Source organism: Ambystoma mexicanum, chromosome 12 (genome assembly GCF_040938575.1).
Source record: "Ambystoma mexicanum isolate Mex_15411 chromosome 12, UKY_AmexF1_1, whole genome shotgun sequence".
NCBI classification, from domain to species: domain Eukaryota; kingdom Metazoa; phylum Chordata; class Amphibia; order Caudata; family Ambystomatidae; genus Ambystoma; species Ambystoma mexicanum.
In genome coordinates this window covers 599338768-599363784 of record NC_090936.1, presented here as the reverse complement: position 1 = coordinate 599363784, position 25017 = coordinate 599338768, and the positions used below count along the sequence as shown (strand labels likewise).

Here is a 25017-nt window from a genome sequence, read left to right as displayed (position 1 = left end):
TGGGCCACCCACTTGCTCCCAGTTAACGAGAGGATTAATTTCAAGACCCTCACCTTAACGCACAAATGCCTCATCTTCACTGCCCCGCCCTTTCTATATGAAACTATCACTAGAGACACTTCCTTGCGTCCCAGAAAAAGTCATACGCCAACCAACTACGCGTACCTCCCATCAAAAGAGCAAATGCAGGGGTATCAGTTTTCTGCAGCTAGCACCCAAACTCTGGAATGCCCTACCTAATGCACTCAGAGCTGAAACCTCCCTCACAGCCTTCCGCAAAAAACCCTCAAAACTACATTGTTCAACTAACTCTCGCCCTCTTCCCTACAGCACCCTGCAAACCCCTACTCAACCTGTGTTCCTCTCCTTTTTCCACTGTGTATCATGTAACTGAGTATTATTTTCTGTAACCAGCAATTATCTCTGTAACAGCGCCACGATGCCTAAGGGCTGATGCACGCTTTATAAATGTTAATAAATAAATAAAAACAAATTATGGAGGAGCCAAGGATCCAGCCCAGTGAAACACTGAGCACTCCCTCGGCTGCTTTTTCCAGCTGAAGGAGTGCTCCTGGGCTGGCTGAACTGTCAAAGGGAAACACTGTTTCCCTTTGACAGTTCAGTTCCCCAGCCGCACCTGCTCACTGAGCCATGCAACACCGGGGGTGTTTTGCTTCGCGAGCCTTGCATAGCTCATTGGAAATCCTGGCTGAGGCACTGTATGTCTGTATGTGCAAAGGGGAGCTCCTGCGCCTCCTCGCACATACGGACAGAGCAACCTGGAGAGGGGCATTTCAGCACCCATGCGCAGGCCCCTGCAGAAGGTACGTTTATGTTCATTTATTTTTTATTTAAATATGTGTTTGGATGCGTGTATGCTTGTGTTATGAGTGATTGCTGTGTGAATGTGTGTGTGTGCGTGTGTGTATGTTGTGGTCCATTAAGCTGATTTAGGCGAGTGGGGGCTAGAGGGGGAAGGAGGGTAGTACAACAAAGGCCTTTGTTGTACAATCCCCCTACCCACCTACCAAAATCAGCTTTCCTTCTGAGGTGCTTTGGAGGCCAGGGGACACGAATGGTATTTTTTTTACTGGATATCTATCATAGATGTCCAGTCAGAAATACCATGCTTTCCCCCTTGGCCCCTCAGCACGAATTGCAAACTTTGGCTTTTTACCCATTTTATATTAAAGTGTGCTCTAATATGCAACATTTTAACCCATTATTTAAAAATAATTCACAGGCGGAAAACCTCCTTAAAAGCCCCCATTGATTGGTTCGGGCTCGCTCGCTGCACTTGGTTGCTATGGCATTTTTGTGGTAAATATTTATGCCCCTCCACTTCAAAAATTCACTGGCTCCCACTGGCCTTCGGACTGTGTTGGGAATGGGATTAGGGGAGCTCAGGGTCTGTGGTGGAAGCAGGATGGGCGGGAACACTGGGATAGTGGTGGGGGCAGGGTGGGGAGAGGCCAGGGTCTGTGATGGGGTGGGGAGAGCCCAGGGACTGGGTAGAAGTGGGATGAGGGAGCCCAGTGACTGTGATGGGAGCAGGTGGGGCAGCCCAGGGACTTTCCTGGGAGTAGGGGGCGGTGACAGTGCGCAATTGTTCATAGCCATTTGTACATACTGTCCATCTGGCATTTTTGGGGGGGGGCCCGGCCTGCACACATTTTGCAGGGGGATGGGGGGGGGGCCCAGGCCACAAACGTTTAAAGACCACTGCTCTAGAGATAACAAAACCAAGTGTGTATCGTATTACGCAGTTTGGGACCGGTTGAGGAAGCTTAAGGACTCGTTTCCAAAAAACTCCCTCAAGCCGTGCCCAGTACAGGTTCTCCTTTATTAGCATAACCTCTGCACTGTACGTTAAAGGTGGGACTTTCTTTTTTTATAAAACTCTAATACTTGACGCAGGGAGAGCTGCCCACATTTCCCATTAATAACCGAGGTAGATAAAAGAGGGCACCCTCTCTACTTCTGTAGCGTTAAGGCGCCATTTAAAATGTACAGGTGTCCTTTTCGATTTCAAAATAAAACATTTCGGTTTTTTTATATTTAAAATGAATTAATTTACTTTCGCAGAATTCTCACGAGCCATTAATTTGCGCTGCAGGTCTATTGGGGTACAATCTAATGATGCTACATCATCCTCATATAGTAATCAATTTACCACAGATGGCGCTATATGAGGGGGAAGGGTACAGTTCTGTACTAAACGTTCACCAATATCAGATATGAAAAGGTTAAAAAGAAGGGGGGCTAAAAAAACTCTATTTGTCTCAATTGCTGATAAAAGGCCCTGTCTATTTAATCTAATCTTTAGTGCAGTGTTAGAATAAAGTCCCATGATCATATTTAGTAGGATCAGGGGACATCCCAGCCGAAATGTTTCCGATTAATACTATCAAAGCCATCGAATGATCATTGAAGGCAATATAGAATGGTTTATCCCCGAGTTCTTTCTTCGGGCCTGAAAGGGACACCACAGGAATCAATGGGCCATGAAAATCACTGGGGTGGGGGCCATCACTGGTAAAAGCAGGCTTTCTACATGCTGTGCACACCATTGTTTTCCAAATGTGCATTTTAAACATGTCTAGAAAAAAGCAAAAAAGACGTTTGCAAACTGAAATAAGCTCTAAAACTTACATTCACTACTTTTCTTTAAAATGTGTTTATTTTTTTGTCAGACTACCACACAAATGCCAGGAGATGTCTTTGCCCCTCCCTTTACATTGCTAAAGCTCTTATATGATTGTCACCCTACTTAATCACAAATAAGTGTTTCTATTGTGCTGACAACCGTTATTAGGAAATTAAACTGCAGGTTCTTGTGAACCAGCTTTTGATTTTCACTATGGGGGCAGAAATTCTCCCACCCTCACCCTGAATATAAGCAAACTACCAACCCAACTCATTGTCTGGCCGAATCCATTTTATAGCACTTGTTTTATTTAGTTTGAGGAATTTCTAAAAGTAATAAGATTTACAGCCAGTTTTAAGTATATAACATCTTAGCAACAGTCACTTAACCTGCTGAGCTACCCTAGCATCCTTCTATTGTAGGACATGTCTATGGATCCCTTAATGTGTTAAAAATCGCTGCATTAACAACAATGCAGTTCATGTACATGACTCAAAGTCAACAGTATTTAACCTCCTGCTACACTGACCTGTGCATAGATTGATTGACAGTGTACCAGTGGTGGCTTCTCCATAATGGGCGAGGGGCGCCAACCCACGGGCAGCCTCGCTCATTATGGAGGAGACAAGGAGCCAGCCCAGTGTAAACACCTAGCTCTACCTCAAGTGCTTTTTGCAACTGAGGGAGTGTGCCTCGGCTGGTTTGAACTGTTTAAGGAAAATGTGGTTTCCGCTTGACAGTTCTGTTCCCCAGCCTTAAATATCCAATGAGCCATGCAAAGCCGGGAGCGTGTTGCTTCCCCATCAGTGCATGGGCCATTGGGGATGCTAGCTGAGGAACTGCATGTTTGTATGTGCGATGGGAAGCCCTATTGTGCCTCCTCGCACATACAAACAGAGCGGAGCACTTCGTTGTCAGCGCTCCAGCGCTTGCGCACATGTGCACGAGCCAGGAAGCGCTCTTTGCTTCCTGCTTCCTATTCATGCTACACGGAAGGTGGAGCGTTGGGAGGAAACATCATGACTGGGGCAGAAGGTATGTTAACTTAAATATGTGTATGTATGTGCTTGTGTCGTGTGTAATGAGTGAGTATATGATGATGGGTGTGCATGTGAATGAGCAAATGCATGCTGCGTGTGAAGGTTGTGTGAATGTGTGTGCACGTGTGTTTGTACTGGGACGTGGAGCTTATTTTGCCAGTAAGGGTTTGTGCATCAGCCAAAATCTGCTCCCCATGCTCTGCACTGGGGAAACACAGGGGAACAGGCATGTTTTATTTTAGTTTTTATTGGTCATCTATGATAGATGCCTAGTAAAATAATACTATGCCTATTCCTTGGGCCACCCAGCAGCTCCCATGCACACAAAATCACATTTTGTGTGTGTGTGAGGCATTGGGGGAGCCAGAGGGCAGGCATAGCGCTTTTTACTGGGCATCTATGATAAAGCAAGCATAATAAGTGTTATTATGTGGCTAGACTAGCATTTTGGTGCAGCCAGTCTAGCCATTTCTTACTGTGGCATGATATTTTGTATTGGGCATCTTTGATAAAGCAAGCATGAGAAGTCTTATTACGTGGCTAGACTGGCATTCTGGTGCAGCCAGTCTAGCCATTTTCTACTGTCGCGTGAGATTTGTTATTGGGTGTCTTTGATAAAGCAAGCATGATAAGTTTTATTATCTAGCCAGAATGGCATTTTAACGCAGTCAGTTTGGACATATTTTCATAGTGTGGCAGGGCATTTTCAATGGTAAAGCCAACTGGAGAATGTTCTTAGGTGGGGATACTGACATATTTTGGCATAACAAGCGTGGACCTGATTTCTTATATTATCATTACTGGCATTATGCATAAAGCAAACATCAATATGTGCTTAAATGGGAACACTGGCATGGTGCAGCCAACATGGAAATGCATGGGTGCAGCCAGTGTGACATCTTTTTTATACTGGGATATATTGTGGGCAAAAGCAATCTGAAAATGTGTTGGAGAAATGCTCCTCTGCACTGTTGGTGTCTTTCATCTATTGGATTTGTTCATGAGTTACAGTATACAAAACCAATTGCAACCGGTTTGGCATTTTATCCAATTTTTGCACCATTTTAAGCTGTTATTTTTTAAAAAAATTCTCTGGGTGGGAAGCCCCCCAACACCTCTTAATTGGTTCGGGCTCCCTCATTATGCTCAATCACACTGGCATATTTGGGGGAACATTTTTATTCCCCTCCAATTAAAAAATTCACCAGCCACTACTGGGGTGTACAGTGAAAAATTCTACGGGGTGAAGTGAGATTCCTGCAACCATTGCTAAAGAACCAAGGGAGCAGTTGCTCCTTTACCTGTGCACTTGGCACCTTAATGTGATATTTCATCTGATAAACAGACTGTCCTTGACTATCATTTGAAACTGAGGTATGAGGGATATCTCTTTTGCTAAACTATTTTGACTGGCGATTATTTAAAGCCGAGCCGGAATTGATATCTCTTCTGCTGAATACCACCTCGAACGACATGTAAATGTTTGCTTGAAGTAAAAGAATGCAGTCTGTCACTTGAGTGCAATGGCATTTTTGCAACTGTTGAACATAAGTTAACTTTTTAGGATGTGCATTAACTTGATGCAAATCTTGTATTGCATTAAACCTACTTTGAATCTTCTTAATGACACGTTTTTAACCAAATCGCTAAAATATAGGTATACTGTTGAACCAGTTTAACCTATTGACCCTTATTGGGTGTGCCACCACCTCGCCCCACCATGTTGTATTTTGTCTCACGGTTTTCTCCCCCTGTTGCTGATTTCTAGTGACGCCACTGTTAGGGGGAAAAGTAGAAGGTTTGTGTGCTCGTGATGTCCCTGTAGGTACAAGACCCTGTGCCTCCCCATGAAGAATATATACCCCTCATTTGGTTGGTTCTCCAACATCGTCCTTGTGGTTGGAGCAGTCAGGGGTGAGGAGGTTCTGAGAACTTCCAATCCTGCCTGTTCTACTGTTCCTCCAGGCCCCTAAATTCACCTTTCATGGACTCGCCCAAGAAAAAGAGCTGGCCTCATTTACGACAAGCCCCTCCCCCCAACCCCCTCTGCAGGGCCCTCGCTATACATCCTTCTCATGTCATGACCGCATGCGCCCAGTTCACCAAACCAGGAGTGCTGCTGGGTGGAGCTCCCACTTGCAGCCTGTGTTGATCCCAGTGCAGGCCAGCCGCCTCTCCCTCCCTCGGCTGCTAGGTGACCCTAGGTGTAAACAGAAAGCTCGCGTCACACACAGATCCACTCAACCGAAGACACGCACGGTTCACACTGTATTGCCACGGGGGCTGCTGGAGAACCCCCAGAACGGGTAAGTTGGCTGGGCTGGGGCTGCAGCAGGTATAGGTGCCTATGTGTTCAACTTCCGACTGAATCCAGCCTTCACGCGACTGTGCCTTCAATGGTGACATTGCGCAGGCGCAGATCTTCTCTAGCAGAGCAGGTATTCCTTGTAGTGCACAGAATCTACAAACCCGGCTCGAGAAAGCAGAGCCAACTATCCCCCAGGATGCAAAGGTTGTAGAGGCTCAGACAGCAGAGCTGCCCTTCATGCCACACGCTTCTCAAACGTTCAGGGCTTAGACAGCAGAGCTATCCTTCATTTGATAAAGATTTCAGAAGGTTGGCCCGGCCCAGCCATTACAGGTCTATTCCACACGTCACAAATCAACAGCAGCCCGATCCAAAATGGTGCTCTCACTGCACAGACTCAGGCAGCACAACTACACTCCATATAGCACGGATCTCACGGTCTCTAGTGTAGTCATCAGAGCAATTTGCTAGCATTCCAAGCTGCCGACCTACACACAGCCAGCAGCATTCCCATGTACCTGCCTATACACAGGGCAAGAGAGCAGGGGAGTAGGTGGTGTGGGGAGGCCAGGGTAAAGGCAGTGCAGGTGCAGTGTATGCAAATAATACTCCAAAATGGGAATGTCGCTGTCTCCTTAGGAAGCAGATCTATTCCTCAGGTCACACAGATCTCATACTTACAGACCATACATAGCAGAGCTGTCATACAGGCTACACATATCCAACAGGCTCTGCCTATAGCTAGCAGAGCTGTGCTTCTTGTTACACAGATCTGAAAGGCTCACACATGAGGCAACAGAGCTATCTTTCATGTTAGACTGAACTCACACGCTGTGGTCTTAGACAGCCACAGCTTACATATTTCGCAGGCTGAAGTCTTAGACAGCAGAGCTGTGTCACCCAAATCTCAAAGTGTCAGGCAGTAGATCGATTCCACATGACACATTGATCTCATAGTTTAAGACCGTAACCAGCAGAGCTATTCCGCAGTTATACATAGCTCACAAGCTCAGCTTCATTCAGCAGAGCTATCCCGCAGGTTGCACGTATCTCACAAGCTCAGCTTCATTCAGCAGAGCTATCCCGCAGGTTGCACGTATCTCACAAGCTCAGCTTCATTCAGCAGAGCTATCCCGCAGGTTGCACGTATCTCACAAGCTCAGCTTCATTCAGCAGAGCTATCCCGCAGGTTCCACGTATCTCACAAGCTCAGCTTCATTCAGCAGAGCTATCCCGCAGGTTGCACTTATCTCACAAGCTCAGCTTCATTCAGCAGAGCTATCCCGCAGGTTGCACTTATCTCACAAGCTCAGCTTCATTCAGCAGAGCTATGCCGCAGGTTGCACGTATCTCACAAGCTCAGCTTCATTCAGCAGAGCTATCCCGCAGGTTCCACGTATCTCACAAGCTCAGCTTCATTCAGCAGAGCTATCCCGCAGGTTGCACTTATCTCACAAGCTCAGCTTCATTCAGCAGAGCTATGCCGCAGGTTGCACTTATCTCACAAGCTCAGCTTCATTCAGCAGAGCTATGCCGCAGGTTGCACGTATCTCACAAGCTCAGCTTCATTCAGCAGAGCTATCCTGCAGGTTGCACGTATCTCACAAGCTCAGTTTAATTCAGCAGAGCTATCCCACAGGTTACACGTATCTCACAAGCTCAAGTTCACTCAGCATAGCTATCCTTCCTGTGACACGGATCTCGGAGGATGTGGCATTTATATTTTATGTTATTGTTTAAAGTACAGGTCGAACTCGAGAGCACTGTACAATGTGTGGGTAGCCAGCGTTTGGGCTGGCATCTTTTAACAGTAGCGCAGTACTGCGAGTGGCATTAGACGGCTGCACAATCCTACAGGCTGCACCCTTAAAGAGCAGAGCTTTGTCACACACATCTCGAAGGCTCGATCCTTAGGCTGGCAGCAAAGGGCACACTGCCTGCATAGTTTAGACACTAGCCAGCAGAGACCTTGTACAGCTTTCAAGTGACTCCCCAGGCTCAGGCTTCAGCCAGCAGCGCTCTATACAGGCCACCCCTCCCTATTTGGGCGGGAGACACACAATTTTTTAAAACAAAAATTGTCCTATTTTTTCTTTTACCTTGTAAATAATTCCGCCCTAATGCAACCCAATGGGGAAAAATGAATTGTACCGCTTTTTGTGAGAAAATCTCCCTCCCAGGGGCTGAAAAATGTTGGAATGCAATCCTTCAGGCACAGTCCTCTGTCTTCAACATTCCTCGCATTTCAGATTTGAGCAACTCATTATGGAATCAGGGGATCTACAGAGACCGAAGTGGGCAGGAACCAAATGGTACGATTCCAGAATGGGAATGACGCCTTTTATAAAATAAAAACGTGTACTGCACTGGGGATTTGAACCTCGGCCCTGCTGGTAACACTCTTGCGTGAAGATGACATACCATCTAAGGGAGCTGTCTCTGCTGCAATGGCGTGCTTGTGTTTATATGAATGAACTGCTTGGAACATAACGCCCATTCTCCACCCAGCACAAAACCTGCTCGGCAGCGATCTGCACCTAAGCACGAATTGATGCGGGCTCAGCTGTCCATACAGGTAATGGGAGGGAGGTTATAGTCCTGGTCATGTCCATTAAGAGGCATTAATGGTGGGTGATTGGAAAGGGGGGAGTGAATAAAAATGTCTGGTGTGGGGGAGGCAGACAATGAATGAAACTATCATTTAAGAGGGTTTTGTGTACTTGTGTTTTCGCCAGTCTCGATCGTGCTGATGTAAAACACATTGCTGCTGGCGGAGTGGAGGAAAGGCAGAACTCGGGATTGGGATTAGGGCCGGCCTTAGGGCAGGGAGGGCCAGGCCACCGCCCGGGGCGCCATGCCCTGCAGGGCGCCATTAGCCCCCTACCACGTCAGCTCAGGGGAGTCTTTCAAGGGCTCCCCCGAGCTGGTGTAGGTGAAGAAGGCGCGGCAGGCGCCCTTTTGTTATTAAATGCGCCGTTCATGAAATGCTTGTCTTGCTGGCAAAAGACAGCACACCTTCTTCAGCCAATGGGCCTTCAATAAATGAAGAAAGGGGGATTTAATGAAGCGGACAATGAGCGTCAAGGACTCATGGAGTACCATCAGCTCTGCAGAGTTTGCGATGTTTCAAAATATAATGAACGGCGGCGGTACACAAGTAACAGAGTTTAAGTGACCCACATTTGCGGGCACCCAATTTATTTGTACCCAACTTTTCAGTAAAAAGGGTGTGAGGGAGGCGGTAGGAGGTTGAGAAGTTGAAATGTTATGAAGCAAGGCAGAGGAGAGTGATGGGGAGTAGGGAAAGGACAGTGATGGGGGTAAGAGGGAAGGAGTTGAGGTGAAGGGTGGGAAAGTACTGGAGAGGAAGAAAACCAGAGGAGGTCTTGGAGGAGGGAGGGTGTCATCGAAGACAGGAAAGGTGAACGTAGAAAGGAGACAGAGAAAGAAGCAAAATAGAAAGCAGAAGGGGTGAAGGGAGGCGTCAAGAGAAAAAAGAGAGAAACCACGAGGAAAGAGTAGGATGGGGATGTGTGAAGAAGATAATGGCAGGGAGAGGAGATGGGGATAGAGAGACCAAAGACATGGAGGAGGGAGACTGGTTGGGAAGTGATTGCAGGGAGAGGGGATGAGTGAAGGGAGATAAGGCCGTGGAAGAAGGCGATGGGGAATCGTGGCAGGGCAAAGGTGGTGAGGGGAGATGGAAGCAAGGAGAGGATGGGAAGATGAGCAATGGGAGAGGAGAACACTTACCAGGTAAGGGAGGGTGGTGATGGCTAAGAGGTGCTGTTAAGGATTCCAATCGGGCATCACACACTGCACCAGGACACTTGGTCTTAGCCTGGGATGTGCTGCTCAATAGGAATGCTTTTTCTTTAATATCAAGAAATTCAAATTGAGCCAGTAACCAACCCGTCTCACACCCCCTTTTGCAAATACCCCGGGTCACAATGAACCATGAACCAGGCCAGTTGGTGAAAATGCAATATTATTTATTTTTAGAATTCACAAATATCACACACATTTCTAAGATTGGGCAGCAATCACCAATGGGGTGATAATGACAATGGAAATGGAAGCAGTGCACTTATCCAAAGCACAATTGAATAGGAGTACTTTTTAAATTAGGATAGATAGCACCCAAGTTAAGGTTTCCCCCTGCAAAGTTCCCTCAACCCACAAATAATCGAATTCTGAGTGGATAGAAAGAAGCAGCAGGTGGTCAGGGATAAGAGGCAGCAAACAGAATCAAAATCTGACCTTCCCTCACAAAATAACACACAGGGAGAAGGAGGAAAAACGGAACACTACCAGTCCTACAAGCCAGGGCTAATGGGACAATGACCCAGCCAATCACAGACCACATTGGGGCAGTTGGAAACCCCAAGTAATTATAAAAAGCTTCAGAAGGTTAGACACCTTAAGAGAGTTAGGACAGTGTTCAAATGAGTTGTTGACTTGGAGAAGAGATGTGTCAGGTTTAGAGGCAGAAAGAGAGACATGCGTACAGAGAGAGGTGTTTTAGGGAGCAAAGTCTGGTGAATATTAAGGCTCAGTTTGTGATTGTGCAAGAGAAGCTCCTTGCCAGAGCCTTCTTGGGGATATTGGCAATCCAACTGGCGGAAGCCAAAGACTTGCAGAACTGAGAAGGCATTTTTTCAGTCTACTGGGGACCACATACTGAGATGCTGGGTAGAACCTACGGTACAACGCCCTTTCATCGTGGGATGTTTTTTCACGGGGTATTTTACTGTGAATTTTTTGCCTAAATTTTTGGGGGGAGGTTAGAAAAATATATAAATTGGGTGTTGGTGTTCGGGAATATATAACAAAAATTAAAGGTGATAGGCGCTTTTAGGAGGGAACCCCCCAAAAATAAAAAATAAAAAATTTAATGAGTTTTTTCTAAAAAAAATCTGCGATAAAAAACCCTGCGAAAAACCATCCCACGATGAAATGACATGGAACCAAACCTACATCCTTAGAAAGGTAAACCAGAGGCCTATTGTGGGCTCACATCTCCAGAAGATAAATCAAAAGCCTGCAGTGGGCTCAAGCACAGGGGGCAACCCATTGCTGGTGGGTGAGAATAACTTCTGTCTGGACAGCACCAAAGCATGTGGGGAGAAACATCTGCTGGTAATTTAGCCTGGATATCCAAAAGGACAGAGGGAATTCTACATTCTGGCTGATGGTAGGAGTGTGCTTCTTCTACAACTTCAAAGCCCAGGAGTTTAATCAACGACCAATGGAGGCATCGGGCTTGGGTGTTTTAGGTGCCCGTAGAGTGTGTAGTAACTGAAGGAGTCTAAGGAGTGAGGCGGCCCTGGGCTCCTGTGATTTGGTATAGAGAAATGAACTTGGGCAAGGTGTCGCTTAGTATAGAACCTTGCCCTTGTTTTTGTTTGTCCTCCTTCCCAACACCGTTAGCCATAGCTTCTACCTCGTGTGTTTTAGGTACTTTCCCATAGACACTGCAAGAGTTCCTCCAACCTGTGTCCTTGACCGTCAACTAGGAGAACCATCTTCGGTTCCGGAAGCACCTCAAGACCTTCCTCTCCCCTGCTATCTGTCTGCTTTGGCACAGAGCACCTGGTTACCCTCTAATTATCAGGCCCAGGTCTCTGCCCACTTAGCCACACACCCGCACTTCCTCCTGGGAACCCTTGCACTTGGGTCTGTGTCTGTAACCGTAGTCCCCTTACCTGCACTTATCAGACACCCCTTGTCTGTGCTTTAACCTTGCACTTGCCTCCTTGCTGGATGCACTATCAGTTGTTGTTTTATCCCTTGCTCAGCACTTTTCACTCCTACCCTCTCCCTTGCACTTTCCCCCTTCTATCTCCCCTGCACTTGCACGTTCTCAATGTCACTGTGCCTAATAAGATCGTTGTTATTCCTCCCTTGTTCCCCTCCCTTGCCTCCTCACGCTCTGAAACACTTGTGTATGAGCATGATACAAATAAAATATTATATCATAAGTACTGCTTGTGGGGTTAATTCATAGGAAAGACATTTGGGACTTTGCCATGGAGGACCAACTTACATCTAGAAGCCTAGGGAACCATTCACACACTATTTTTGTGTTCAATTCTGTTCCACACAAAGTTTCAATGGTACAGCTGAGTAGGCTATTCTTTTCTGGTGTTCTCCCCCTTCACCCACACAGGCCTTTGTCCAACCTGTCCCAAAACAAGATTAAAGATTTTGAACAAGAATTTGCAAGGGAGTTGAGTGTTCTGTTCCTTAACAATCTCATACATTCCTCCCTTTTATTAAGATATTTCTTTCCTCAAAGAAATCCCCAACATCTTCAGATGGGGAGATTAGATCCGGTAGCTTGAAGAGTGTGCACGCTCTGTCATTTGTTGAGTGGACATTCTTGTGCCAACATGTCGGTTTGGCTTGAAACATGACTTAACATTACATAGTATGTAAGCTGTTGCTGTGCTGTGCTTCAGTGCAGCTGTGTCCCATATCATTGTTTTCATGGATTTCGAGAAATCAGCTCTTTCATCACTCTGTGTTGATTTTATTGGTGTACCACACGCAATGGTGTACCTGCAAATCTACTCCAACAAGGGGGAATAGTTTGTCCAATGCTTACCCAAATATAGCTGTGAAAATAATCAGGGTGGATTATCACAGCTATCTTTGCAGAAACTACAAATTGGTTAAAGCATAAATGAACTTTCTGCTGGGGGTGGCTTTTTCCTTTGCTCACAGCGATTGGTGGGAATGGATTTGCAGGCACAAGCAGAACCATATTCCCTCATACTGAAGTGTAGGAGTTGATGAGTTGGTAAACGTGCATGAATCTTAACACATAGTTCCCCTTTCTCCCCCGTCAGTTCGTCTCCTCGCCCACAGCAATGGAAGGAGGGAAAGTCCGTTCAAACCCTGAGAAGATGGAAAGGGTCCGGGTTCCATCCTCAGCAAGAAGCACAGCACTATTCAAGGTGAGCCATGGGCAATGTGCCAAGGAGATGCTGGTGCAGGGCGTAGAAGCAAAACAATAGGGGGCAACAAAAGATTAAAAAAAAGGAGAGGGCTAGAAAAATGAAAGCACAGCTAGAGAGAGAAGAAAGAAGAGAGGTGAAGTAAGGAAAGCAGTGAGAAAGGAGAATGAGGCAAGCTTTCAAACAAAAGGCAACGTAATAGAAGAGTAAGGGACAGAGATATCGAGAGATCGAGAAGAACAACGTTTAAATCATGTGGGAAGCAGAAAGAATGGGAAAAATCCCTTTTAATGGTCATTCCGTTTCGTGTACTCCCCGATTAGACACTGCATCTATTTGTCTTTCAGATTTAAGCTATTGGCCTTCCGTTCTGCATCCCTGGACCCACTGTCCACACATCTAATATAGCCAGGTCAGCAGCCATCATACCCCGTATGTTTCTATTTTTTCTCCATTGTTTCAAAAATGAAATTGCTAAAGTACTTTGGGAAATAAGGCAGGCACAGTATGACAGACAACCTAATCCCTGTGGAAAACCCAGGAGCCCGTGTTATAGTAAAAGCTTGCACGTCTCTTATTCAGGTAGCTGACTGGCTAGCCACAAGGAAACCCAGCTTCCAAGAGAATGGCTCAATTCAATGGAGGAAACGGAGCGCTTACACAAAAGGGGTATTTCAGACACAAATGGCTGTTGGGGGTGTATACACCAGATTTGAACATTAGAACATATGTTATGGGAATGTGTGAGAGTGCGTGATTTCTGGCTGAATATTTGTGAAAACCAGATGAGGTCCCAGGTGAGAATATTATTTACGACTTTCAAACACTAATCTTGGCGGATGATGAGATATTGGATGACTTGAACACCTGCCAGAAGAAATGGTTATTTATGAGAGCTGCAGTTGGAAAGAAAATGATTTTGAGAGGATGGAAATCAAGGGTGACCCCTGATGTGAAGGATTGGATTGCGGAAATGTACAATTTGGCTGAGATGGAGAGAACTATCTATTGTAGAGAAAAGAAAAACTCCCTTTTTGAGAAGATATGGGGGGAAATTCATGGATTTATATTAGTCTCTGTCAATTTGGTGTAGAGGAATGCGGCTGGGGGAGTAAGTTGTATATATGATGTGATGTATATAGTTGAGATAATAGTTAATGTTATTAGGTTTGTTTATGTATTATTTATAACTATGGAACTGATTTGAGATTTTAGTTTATTCATTGTATCCATATATTGTAATGTGTTATATTTTTAAAATGAAAATAAAGAATTTTAAAAAAGGAGGAAAAAGGCTCACACGCTTTGCGCCTAAGAGACTCTACGGTCAAACTGAAATCCCATTGAAGAGGAGGATTTAATGGGTGGTGCGATGGGATCACCAATGGGAAGATCACATGGAGGAGCTAGAGTTGCTTGGTGGCCAGTGCAATCAATGGGGAGAAGATATATGAAGGGCTCCGCCGGTCACCTCTCAGTAGCCCACTAACATGCTTTCCCATTACCACTCGAGGGAAAGCTATCCTAGTATCTTCGACCAGGAAGTATCTCTTATAAAAGAGGATATAAAGTGCCCAGTGATGCCATTGTGTCAGAGGAGCAGTGTAAGAGGAAATAACTCGACAGAAAGGTCCCTAGGAAGGCCTTACATTACATACAGTGCATGCAGGAGAGTTCCAGGCAGCACCTTGGCCAGTCCACAAGTTCATTTTGGGAGCCGGGCACAGCAACAAGTGTATTTCTACTACCCAAGTCCGGCCGATAATCACAGATAAGAGCCCGAATACACCTCAGAAATTGCAGGGGCACCGACACAGCTGAAGGGCTTTGGGCTTCTACACAGATGTGAATGTACTTGCTCACAACCTGGGCAGCAGGATTGAAGGATTTCCTGGCCACCATGAAACTGGTGCCCTATTACATAAAGGCAGCCAGAATACTTTGAGTCATGGGTATCAAGGAGAGGACTGAGTTAGATTATTGCAGGATCCATTACACCTGAGCTTAAGTGAACACACAGATCATTCATATGGGGGCAGGTGGCACCATTAGGCACGCACCAATGGCACAACCCGCAACTAATGGCGACATTGACTCAAACTATAAAAAGAAGCAGAAGCCTTCAGAACCTGAGGGAGATAGGCTGACATTCCAGAGAGCTGGTTTTATGTCAATGAGAGAAGCAGAGGACCACAGATAGCCAAGCCAAATAGGCAAGAGTGTGAGAGAGCTGAGAACAGGAGGTGGGGAAGCCGAATAAGCAGCACCATTAGAGGGCTCACCATTGCATGAGAAGATAGAGCAAAGAGCCTGCTGGGGTCTTCACAAAGAAGCTAATAAGATAGTGAAGAGTGAGGGAGTCACCTACTTGTAGTGTTAGAGCAGGTCCTGGTGCTAGCATCATGGCCATTTGAAGAGCATAATTGACATGGCCTCCATGACTAGAGTCTGTAGCAGGCTTAAAACCTGGAGGGCTGCACTTGGCCAAGGGGCTATTATTACTACAACCTCACAAGCACCCAGACAGGTGGATAGAAAATCCTACCCAGAGAGACCCTTAAGGAAAGAGGGCGAAAATGACAAGGACTTGCCTCTGTAAGGATCTAAAAAGATGCATACAGCAAGAGAAGACATACTACAGGGTCATGCCCTGGTAGGGCCAAATCAGTAGGCTACATAAACCCCCAGGAAGTGTACATATTTGGGATCATCGCTCCTTCATCCCAGTCCTTTTCCTTTTCCGATCCAGTCCTTCTCCTTTTCCTCAGTCCATCTCCTACCTTCGAGTATCCTTCTTCCTGATCCAAGTCCTTCCCCTTCGTCCCAGTTCTTTTGCTTCATCCCAATGTGTGTCCTTTTCGCCAGTCTTTCTCCTTAATCTGAATCTTTCTCCCGTGTCCTAGTCCTTCATCCCAGTCCATCGTCTCTGTCTCAGTCCTAATTCTTTGTGCCAGTACTACTACTTAATTCTAGACCTTTCCCCTTGATCATCAGTCCTTCTCCTTCATTCCAGTCTTTTCCTTCATTTCAATTGTGCTCCTTTCCCCAGTCCTTCTCATCCCAATCCTTCTCTTACAGCATAGTACGTCTCATTCCCAGTCCTCCTCCTCCCCAGTAATTCTTTTTTGGCCCAGTTCCCCTCAACCTTCCCAGTCCTCCTTCATCCCAGTCCTGATCCTGCTTGTTCATCCCAATCCTTCTCCTCCTTTGTCCCAGTCCTTCTGGTACGTGCTAGTTCTTCATCATCCTAGTCCATCACTTTCCTCTTCATCCCAATCCTCCTTCATTCCAGTCCTTCTCCTCCATTCCAACGTTCACCATTCCCATCCTTTTACTTCATCCTAGCCGTTCTCCCCAATCTTTGTCCTTCACCCTAAGCCTTCTGCATCCCATTCCTTCTTCATCCCAGCCCTTCTCCTTCATCCAATCCTCCTTCAATGTCACACTCCTTCTTTCTCCTGTATCAAAGTCTTCGACTGTCTTCTTTGTTGCATTCCTTCTCTTGCTTCTTTGTTGCAGTCCTTCTCTTGCTTCTTTGTCCTAGTCATTGGTCGTCTCCTTCATCACAGACCAACTCCCAATGCTTCATCCTCTCTTTGGACACAGCCGTTCTGCTTTGTACTAGTCCTTTTCTTTCATGCTAGCCTTTCTCCTTCCTCCAGTCCCCCCTTTCCCTTTGCCCCAGTACTACTTCAACTTTGTCCCATTCCTTCTCCTTTTCCATTGTCCTTTTACTTCTCTTTCGCCCCAGCCCTTCTCCTTCATCCGAGTCCTTCACCTTCATCTGAAGTCTCCAACTTCATTCCAGTCCTTCACCTACATCCCCAGTGTTCTTCTGGTTCTTTTTCCCGGTCTTTCTCTTTCTTCATACCAGTCAGTCCTCCTCTTTTGCTCAAGTTCTTCTTCATCAGTCTTTCTCAATCTCGGTCCCAGCCCTTCGGCTTCATCCAACCCAGTCATTCCCTTTCTTCTTTACCCGTCAGCATCAGATTCGCCCCCACACTCCTACAATTCACAGAAGAACTCAAGACCCACCTCTTCAAGGAGTCTCTCCTCCTCAACACTTAGGTCATCATGTCGCCCCGTGCCATCTGGCTCACTAAATGCTATCTGCCCCTCCCATTCCCGCCACTCAGTACAGCTGTACCCCTCCACTGTGCCTCTCTGTATCCTACCCCCACTGTATATCTGTTCTCTTGTTATCTCTGAAAAGCGCTCCAGTATTCATCTGTACTGTTGTATACCTCTGTAAAGCGCTCTGTTGTGTATCTATACTGTTGTATACCTCTGTAAAGCGCTCTGTTGCTTCTCGGATACTAGGTCCGTGCTCAATAAATACCATAACAATAATGTAATTCCAATACTTTTTTCAGCCTAGTTATTCTCTGTCTGCAGTGTCCCAGTCACTCTCTTTCTCCTCCATCAGAGTCCTACTCCCAGTGCTTTGCCATAGTCCCTAGGCATATTCCTCCTCCTTTGCTTTAGTCTTTCTCGTTCATCCAAGTTGTTCTTTGTCCCAGTGCTTTTCTTCCTTTGTCTCAGCCGTTATCTTTGTACCAGCCCTTCTCATTTATCCCACTCCTTCTCCTTTGTCCCAGTCCTTTTACTTCTTTGTCCTTGTCTTTTTCCCTAATTCCAGTACTGTTTTTCCATTGTCCTAGTCCTTCTCAATCTCCTCTGTCCCTTTCCCTCCCCTCCTTTGTTCATGTCTTTCTCCTCTTTCCCAGTTGGTCTCCTTCTCCTTTGTCCGCTCCTTCAGTGTCTCCCAAGTCCTTCTCCTGCATCCCAATTCTTCAACGTCTCTTTTGTCCCATTCGTTACCCTCCTCGATCGTCCCAGTCATTCCATAAGGCAGTTGTTCAGTTTGACACGATGAGAAACATATTCTGTTGGAAGATTTTGCAGCGCATGTGCTGTAGGCATTGGAAGTTCCAGAGACAGCCCTGTTATCTGGGTCCCTGAATTATCAGTACTTGATAGAGAAAGACAACCTGTAGAGATTGTAGCTAACTATTGACCTGCAATAAGAATTATAAAGAGAATTCTCATTGCAAGTTAAAATGCAGACATTTTGTTTTTTAAAGAAAAAAAAACTGCATGCAATCTTTTGAAGAGCCTACTTTTATTAGGCTAACACATTGTTCTTCTTACTTTAAGACTGCCTACTACCTTATTCCTTTAAAAATGCATCATTTCATACAATACAATTTAGAAGGAAACCTTAATATAAACAAAAAAGCAAAGTTCGGTGTCAGCCTATTTCTTCAATTTCTCCTACAATGCAGTAGTGTTAATGTAGCACTTTAATGGCTCTGTGCAATGTGCAAGAGCTGCTGAATTTGGCAGAATTGAGGCGCAAGTGCATAAAGTTAGTTGTCTAATATCACAGTGCTGAGCATGTGCACGTGCCAGCATTTGCACTTATAGTTTCTATTGAGAAAAGTGGTCTATCTAGGGCCTGTGCCGGAGTCCCATTGATTGAACCGGGATGTGGGGTGAGCGAGACACTGACCCTGCATAAGAACACCTGCTAAGTGTTGCCAAACCTGAAGGAAGCATATAGGGGATCCACAGGGCCTCTCCCCATCCCCAATCTGGTCAGCCAAGACATTGAACCTGCCACAGAATTAGAGTAAGTCACATTTAAACAGAATGATGGCATACACTGCGGACACCAGCAGCATGAAAGTACTTACAGTGCAAATAATGGCATATATTGTGGGCATAGGCATGATGAACATCAAGTCATCTAGGCGGAGCAACTGGGCCGTCTGGGTTCCGGGCTGAGTCGTCTTGGCTCAGTCTCGGTTCGTCAGCGGCTCTTCATGGTCTGCAGATCTGTGTGGTGTGGCCGGTGTTGTTGGAAGCTGCATTGGGGCAGAAATCGGGGTGCTGCTTCACTGTACGCAGGGTTTGGTTGCTTCAGGTTGCTTCCTCGTAGCAGCCAGCTGCTGGTCCCTTATGTCATTTGCTCAAAGACAGAAGATGAGGGGTCGGCGTGGTTTCCCTTCTCCCTTCCGCTGCTGGAGCTGTCCTGGAAGTTTGGAGGCTGGTGTCCTGGCTTTGATGTGACCTTCCCGGGCACCTGTGTGAGACTATGGAATTTTCTTTTTTCAAGCCCCAATCCTTTTTTCAGCATTTGGCTTCTTGGACTGCACTTTTTTATTCATATATCTGCTTCCCCCATGGTTATTTTTTGGTTGGGTTGGGCTGGTTTTTATCTCGCAACTCTTGTTGCCGGACTTTCACTTGACTGTTTTTCCGGTTCATCTGTCAATTTCTTCTTGTTGGATTCTTTGGTCTTTTTCTTTCCATTGTATCCTGTAATTTGCCATCTTGACTTGTTGTACTACCAATTCATTAATATTGTAAAGCGATAGAAGTAAAAAAAAACACAAAATGCAAATACTGTTGGTGAACTGGCATCTACCAGATTTGTTCATGTGTTGCCTTACAGAACAAACTGTGAATGATGCCCGTGAGGTGGGTTCAGGCTCCATATCTACACTTGACACTCAAGCAAGTTTGGAGGCAAGATGCACACCCCATCCATTGGAAAGTTTCACCAACCTATTTATTCAGAATGCTATTGTTTTGTTCATCAAATCTCTGTTCTTCGATTTCAATTTGGCACTACCCAGTAATATCGAGATTTCTACTTCCCCCTCTGTCAACACCTTGCTCTGTCTTCCCATTTCCCTCAATCGGAGTCGTTCTCTTGTAAAATGTTCTTCTTTTCTTTTCTATGTGTGTGCTCGCCCTCTTTCCCGAGTATGGTATGCCACGTACTGCAGACAGTCCCGAAGAAAGAATTCTAAAAACAAAATGGTTTCCCTCTTAAGAATCTATCAAGTTTGGACAGACTGGGTGCAATCATATTTACAAAAGGTGTTTTGTTTAGCATCCCAGGTATCCTCACTCCTACTCGCCCCCCCATTCTTGTTCAATATCTGAACGCGCTCACTCGCAGAGGCATTGCAAAATCACCCAACCACCTTAGGAACCAAAAACCTAGGAATGATTTTCAGCACTACATGGTCATTCACACTTCAAATCAACACAGGGGTCAGTGGACTCGACATACATTTCTCAGACACCCATCTGACCAGAAGGGGCAACTGGTGAGAACCATAACAGGGTCTTAAGTGGGCCCTGAAAGAAGACTCGCCAATAAACTGCAAGGACTGCAAAAGCAGCCAGCCAGAATGAGACTGAATTGCCAATGAAGTGCTTTTAGGGATATCAAGTTGCACTAAAAGCACTCATTTTGCTCCCTGTGGAGTAACTTATTACATTTAAGATTTTCTGCACCAGTCCCAAAAAGTACTAGAGAAGAGGCTCTGGATAACTACTGAAGGTGGCGCCTCATTCGGGCTGTAAGGAACCTCAAGAAGGCCAGGCAACACCTGATTAACAAGCAACCCATCAAGCATTTCAAACATGGAGGCAGATCCTTGGGAGTACAATCACCTATATTTAGCCGTCAGGGCAGAATAACACTACATGTGGAGTAGTACAATCTTGACAAGAGAGCTATTTAAACTCACCTGTGACTTGGTTCCTGCAGTGTGGAATACTGGTTAGGGGGATGCTACGCACATCAGATTGGATTATAAAGCACTTGTAAATATCTTTTAATGAAATTTAGCATGTATCCCCCGGCGCTGACCGCACAAAAGTACCAGCCCAGTTCTTGCTTTTTCTGTCTATAGGCGGCTCCGGAAAGGGCTTCTTGGCTGTCTCCTCCCCGTTCTTCCAAGGAAGCTTGGTTTGTTGCTTCCCATTTCCCCCAGTTGTGACAGCGTTTTGTTTAGTTTTTTGAAGGTCATTGGTGAATTAAAGAAATGATGCAACTTCTCCCTCTCAGCAGTCTGGACAAGAGGAGTCTAATCCTGGGCACCAAGACACATTAGTAACCCCAGAGAGAAAAATGGCTTCATCTTAAAGCATAGATCCCCCCATAGAAACCAAAGATTAAATATCATCAACGTGAATCGCCACCTCAGTACAAGCTCAGGGTACCGTGAGGCCAATCAGGAAACCTCGTTTGCCAAATCTGGTGAAGCAGTAGGTGTTGTTCACCCAAACATTCAATCCCGATACTCGGACTTCTCAATACAACTTCAGCAGAAAACAAAGGTGTATCTGTGTCAAAGGTCTTTTGCAGCCTCTGATACTGCAAGGAGATACAGCCCATATTGTGTGCACTGTACAGGTGCAGTATTTAGTTAATTGAAAGAACTTTACTGTTCCTACTCAGTTTGTCCAATTAGACCTTTGAGCTCCATCTCCATCTGGGGAATCCTACTTTACTCCTTTGTTGCATTCACCTCAATGAACATCATTCTTCACAAGTGTGCAGTTTCCTAAATATGTATGACTAAGCAGATACATGCATCCTACCACCTCCACAAGTGACTGCTTCATGGACCACAAAGGTTTCAATTGAGCTTTTTCTGGTACTAAATTCAAATCTAAAATGCATATGAAATGCTATTTCTGGTCACCAGTTTCATCTTCAGAGACCATCATTGCAAATATCCAAGTGCTTGCTATAGTTCCTCCTGTGCAGGCAAGATAGTGTGTATTAACCTTCCAGGAATGTTTTGAAGCAAAGTAAAAGAAAAACAGGGGATATCCTCACGCCTAAATAACAGAGGACTCTAGAAATGTGACAAAAGTACTACGTTAATAACACATTTAAAAAAGCAAGTCTATGCGCACGACATCTGAAGATCCCAAGGCACAGTGCAATCACAGACAAATGATTCATTCTAAACCTTCAGATGAGACGGGATTGGGTGAACAGTATGGATAGACATACGTTCTATAGGGGAAAGATGATCTAATTGGTCCGGTCATATCGGGTAACTCCGGTGGGACCACCCACAAGATGATGCAAGTGAAATCATGTCATGCTGGTGTGGCGAGTGGCTGCTGCAACAAATTGTGAGCATTGTTAGGGACGGGTGAGGATTGGTCAGCATGAGCTGTCTCAGCCTATGGAAATTACCAGCACATCAGCACAATGAGGGGTGGGGAGGAGGACCCCAGAGTGCCACCTTTTCCCAATAAGGTTACCACTCTTTGACTCTTCGGGCCGTGAGAAAGGACATTCTAGCTTCCAAAGTCATACTGTGTTACTTTTGTAGCTTCTGTCTTCAGTTTGTTGGTAACAACAGTCTCTGACTGGCTCAAATAAATGGGCTTTGTTTCCCAGGTTCAGATCACGTGTGTAGGGACTGTAAACTTGAGCTTCTCTGCTTGAATTTATGAGAAGGTTCAGCTTCTTACCCTTGCAGGTGTCCTATCTTTTCTGTGGACTCAAAACTGCTTCTCTCTTGGTGTCCTTGGCAGAGCTGCGCACACTAGCTGCACTGCCCGCCGTGTCTGTGTTTCTCAGGGAAATCATTATGTCAGGCCCCCCCCGTGTTCTCGATCCCTCCAATGTCTTCCATTCATTTCAATGCAGCTGTGGCTTCCCTCTTTATTTGTATGGCTGTTCATGTTAGTTGTGTTTAAGCGTCAAGAAGCAGTTCATGTGTATTCTTGTGCATCTTGCTGGGTACACGTGGCAAAAGGTATGTGTGTGTCAGTCATAACCATTTTCTTTGTGTCTGAGAGAAACGCGGCCTACGTGTCGGCGTAACTTCATGCGGGAATGCGTGTGCTTCATGGGATGGAGAGAGAGAGATCCAGCCATGTCGCCTCTTCAAGATTACTTTGGTAGTGTCATCCAGTTATGATCTGTGAGGCTGCTTCAGTGAGTGGTGTCTGTCATCTTGGTGGTATGCGGGGGGAGAGTTTGCCACCTCCACTACAGTTTGTTGGCAGTGTGGTGTAGCAGCGAATAGCATTTTCCTTTCGGCAAGTATGTCATTTGATTGTTGAAATTAGGAGCACTCCACCAGAGATGACTACTTATAGACCGTGACCATTTCACCAACCTTTTTTCCCTGAAACATTTACTTTCTTGGCTACAGGTTTGGACACATGCTAAACGTCAAATTGGTGCCCGATGTGTGCCGCCTCTCTCCCATGACTTTGGCAATGCTCACACATCTAACAGTGGCTATTCGTACAACTTGTAAACCTCTGGACTAAAGACGTTCAAGAGATTTTTAAAAAACACACTTCTCCATCGCAAAAGAGGAAGTACATTCCGTGACCTGGACCAGCAACAGAACTCAAAGTATTTTATAATGTTCAAGTCCTGGAGATATGTGAAATACTTTGCACTAAATATAGGACGGGCACACTGTCCATTAACTGCCAGTGAAAGCCACTTTCCTGCAAGAGCCTTGTCCGATGCTGTATGCGAGGCATCATGTATTACAGGGAAGAGGTATTTTCTCTGGTATTTGTAGTACAAGTACATTGACATGAGTTCCAGTCCCAAAAAGTTCTAAAAACCTTTTTGAGAAGGCCAATTGCGTAAATAACAGTGCGCATGAACTTTCAGATTGTTTGCTGCCACATTCCCAAGCAGGGGTTGAGCAGACCACTAAAAGCTGAAGTTTCGGTCCTAACAGGTACCTTGAATTGTCAAATTAGCTCCAACTTAAATGCTCTTAAAATCAATCAGCGGTTTTCTAGAACTGGTACTGTGACTTCATGTGGTGCATTTCAGAATCTTTAAAATATCAAGTAGGCAGCACTCAAACACGATATATTTCTTTGGAAATGTGCTTTCTTCAGCCTCAAACTTGGTAGCAATTTCTTCCACAGTAGAAATGGTATTGAGTAGGTCTGTGTGTTCAATATATGTAATGTCTTCAAGTTCTTCTGTAGATTCAGAAAACAATTAATTTCTTGGTTGTGATAATCTGAAAATGTGTTCCAAACATGAAAAGTTGCCTTTGCATATGTAGAAAGTGTACGTTGTTGATCAGCTCTTAATTCGATGACCTCTTCCGTTAATAATGGCAGCTGGAGGATATATACTGTGAAGTAGCAATGGTCTTCCATCACCTTACACAGAATTCCAGCCACCGCACATAGGTATCTCTTATGACAACATTGCATGAAGTCTCAGATTGTTGCAACATCAGTTATTCCCAAATCACCATCGTGGGATAGCCTGCATACTTTGTTTGTGCAGTGATTTGTATGTTCCTGTTTTTCTACATAGGCTTCTATTTGAAAGTAATGAAATTGAAAAGTGTAGACTGTGTGTGAAAGCTTTAGAAAAAGTGTTTAGCTTTCATATTAACTATTATTTTTAAATAGTTTACAAACAAATGGTTACAAAAAAAGGTCAACAGTGTGATCAAGCCAATACAGCAATGTTGATTAATAAAAGATGAAGTGCAGAATCCTATGCACTTAACCTTGTTTTTTGACACAATGGGTCAGGACACCTGAAGGACAGATGGACCAGAGAAAGCAGTGGCCATCACGGTCTCCTCCTGCGGAACAAGGAAACAAAAGAGTCATGAGCAAAAGGCACAATTTTGACACAAGCAAATGGTATGGGTCTATGCATTCTACTATGCCTGGAGAGTGCACGGATGTATGTTAATAACATGCGTGCTCTCACTTGTAATCACAGGCACCAAACTTCTGTAAAGCACAAAGCAAACACAGGTGCATACCTGTGCCCCATGGGATGTGTCGGATGGTCCAGATAAAAGTATGCCCAACATAGTATCATTCTAGCAAGGTAATGAGGCCCATCATAGTATCATCCTAGCAAGGTAATGAGGCCCATCATAGTATCATCCTAGCAAGGTAATGAGGCCCATCATAGTATCATCCTAGCAAGGTAATGTGGCCCAACATAGTATCGTCCTAGCATGGTAATGAGGCCCAACATAGTATCGTCCTAGCAAGGTAATGAGGCCCAACATAGTATCATCCTAGCAAGGTAATGAGGCCCAACATAGTATCATCCTAGCAAGGTAATGAGGCCCAACATAGTATCATCCTAGCAAGGTAATGAGGCCCATTATAGTATCATCCAGGCAAGGTAATGAGGCCCATCATAGTGTCATCCTGGCAAGGTAACGAGGCCCATCAAAGTGTCATCCTAGCAAGGTAACGAGGCCCATCATAGTATCATCC

The 25017-nt window shown here is 45.3% G+C and overlaps 1 protein-coding gene across 6 annotated transcripts in view; it reads left to right on the top strand.

The window, feature by feature from the left end:
* Positions 1-25017, top strand: part of FAM216B (family with sequence similarity 216 member B) — a 515713-nt gene that overhangs the window by 434582 nt on the left and 56114 nt on the right. For 4 of the 6 annotated variants that reach the window (XR_011281830.1, XM_069628995.1, XM_069628994.1 and 1 more), the window contains one exon: positions 12847-12954. Coding sequence is in view for 4 of the 6 variants with exons in the window: in XM_069628995.1 (XP_069485096.1) it covers positions 12868-12954 (87 nt within the window). In the remaining 2 variants the exon portion in view is untranslated. Of the gene's footprint in view, positions 1-5842; positions 5994-12846; positions 12955-25017 lie in introns of those variants that run through there. The other 2 variants (XM_069628992.1, XR_011281829.1) reach the window with 2 other exon arrangements.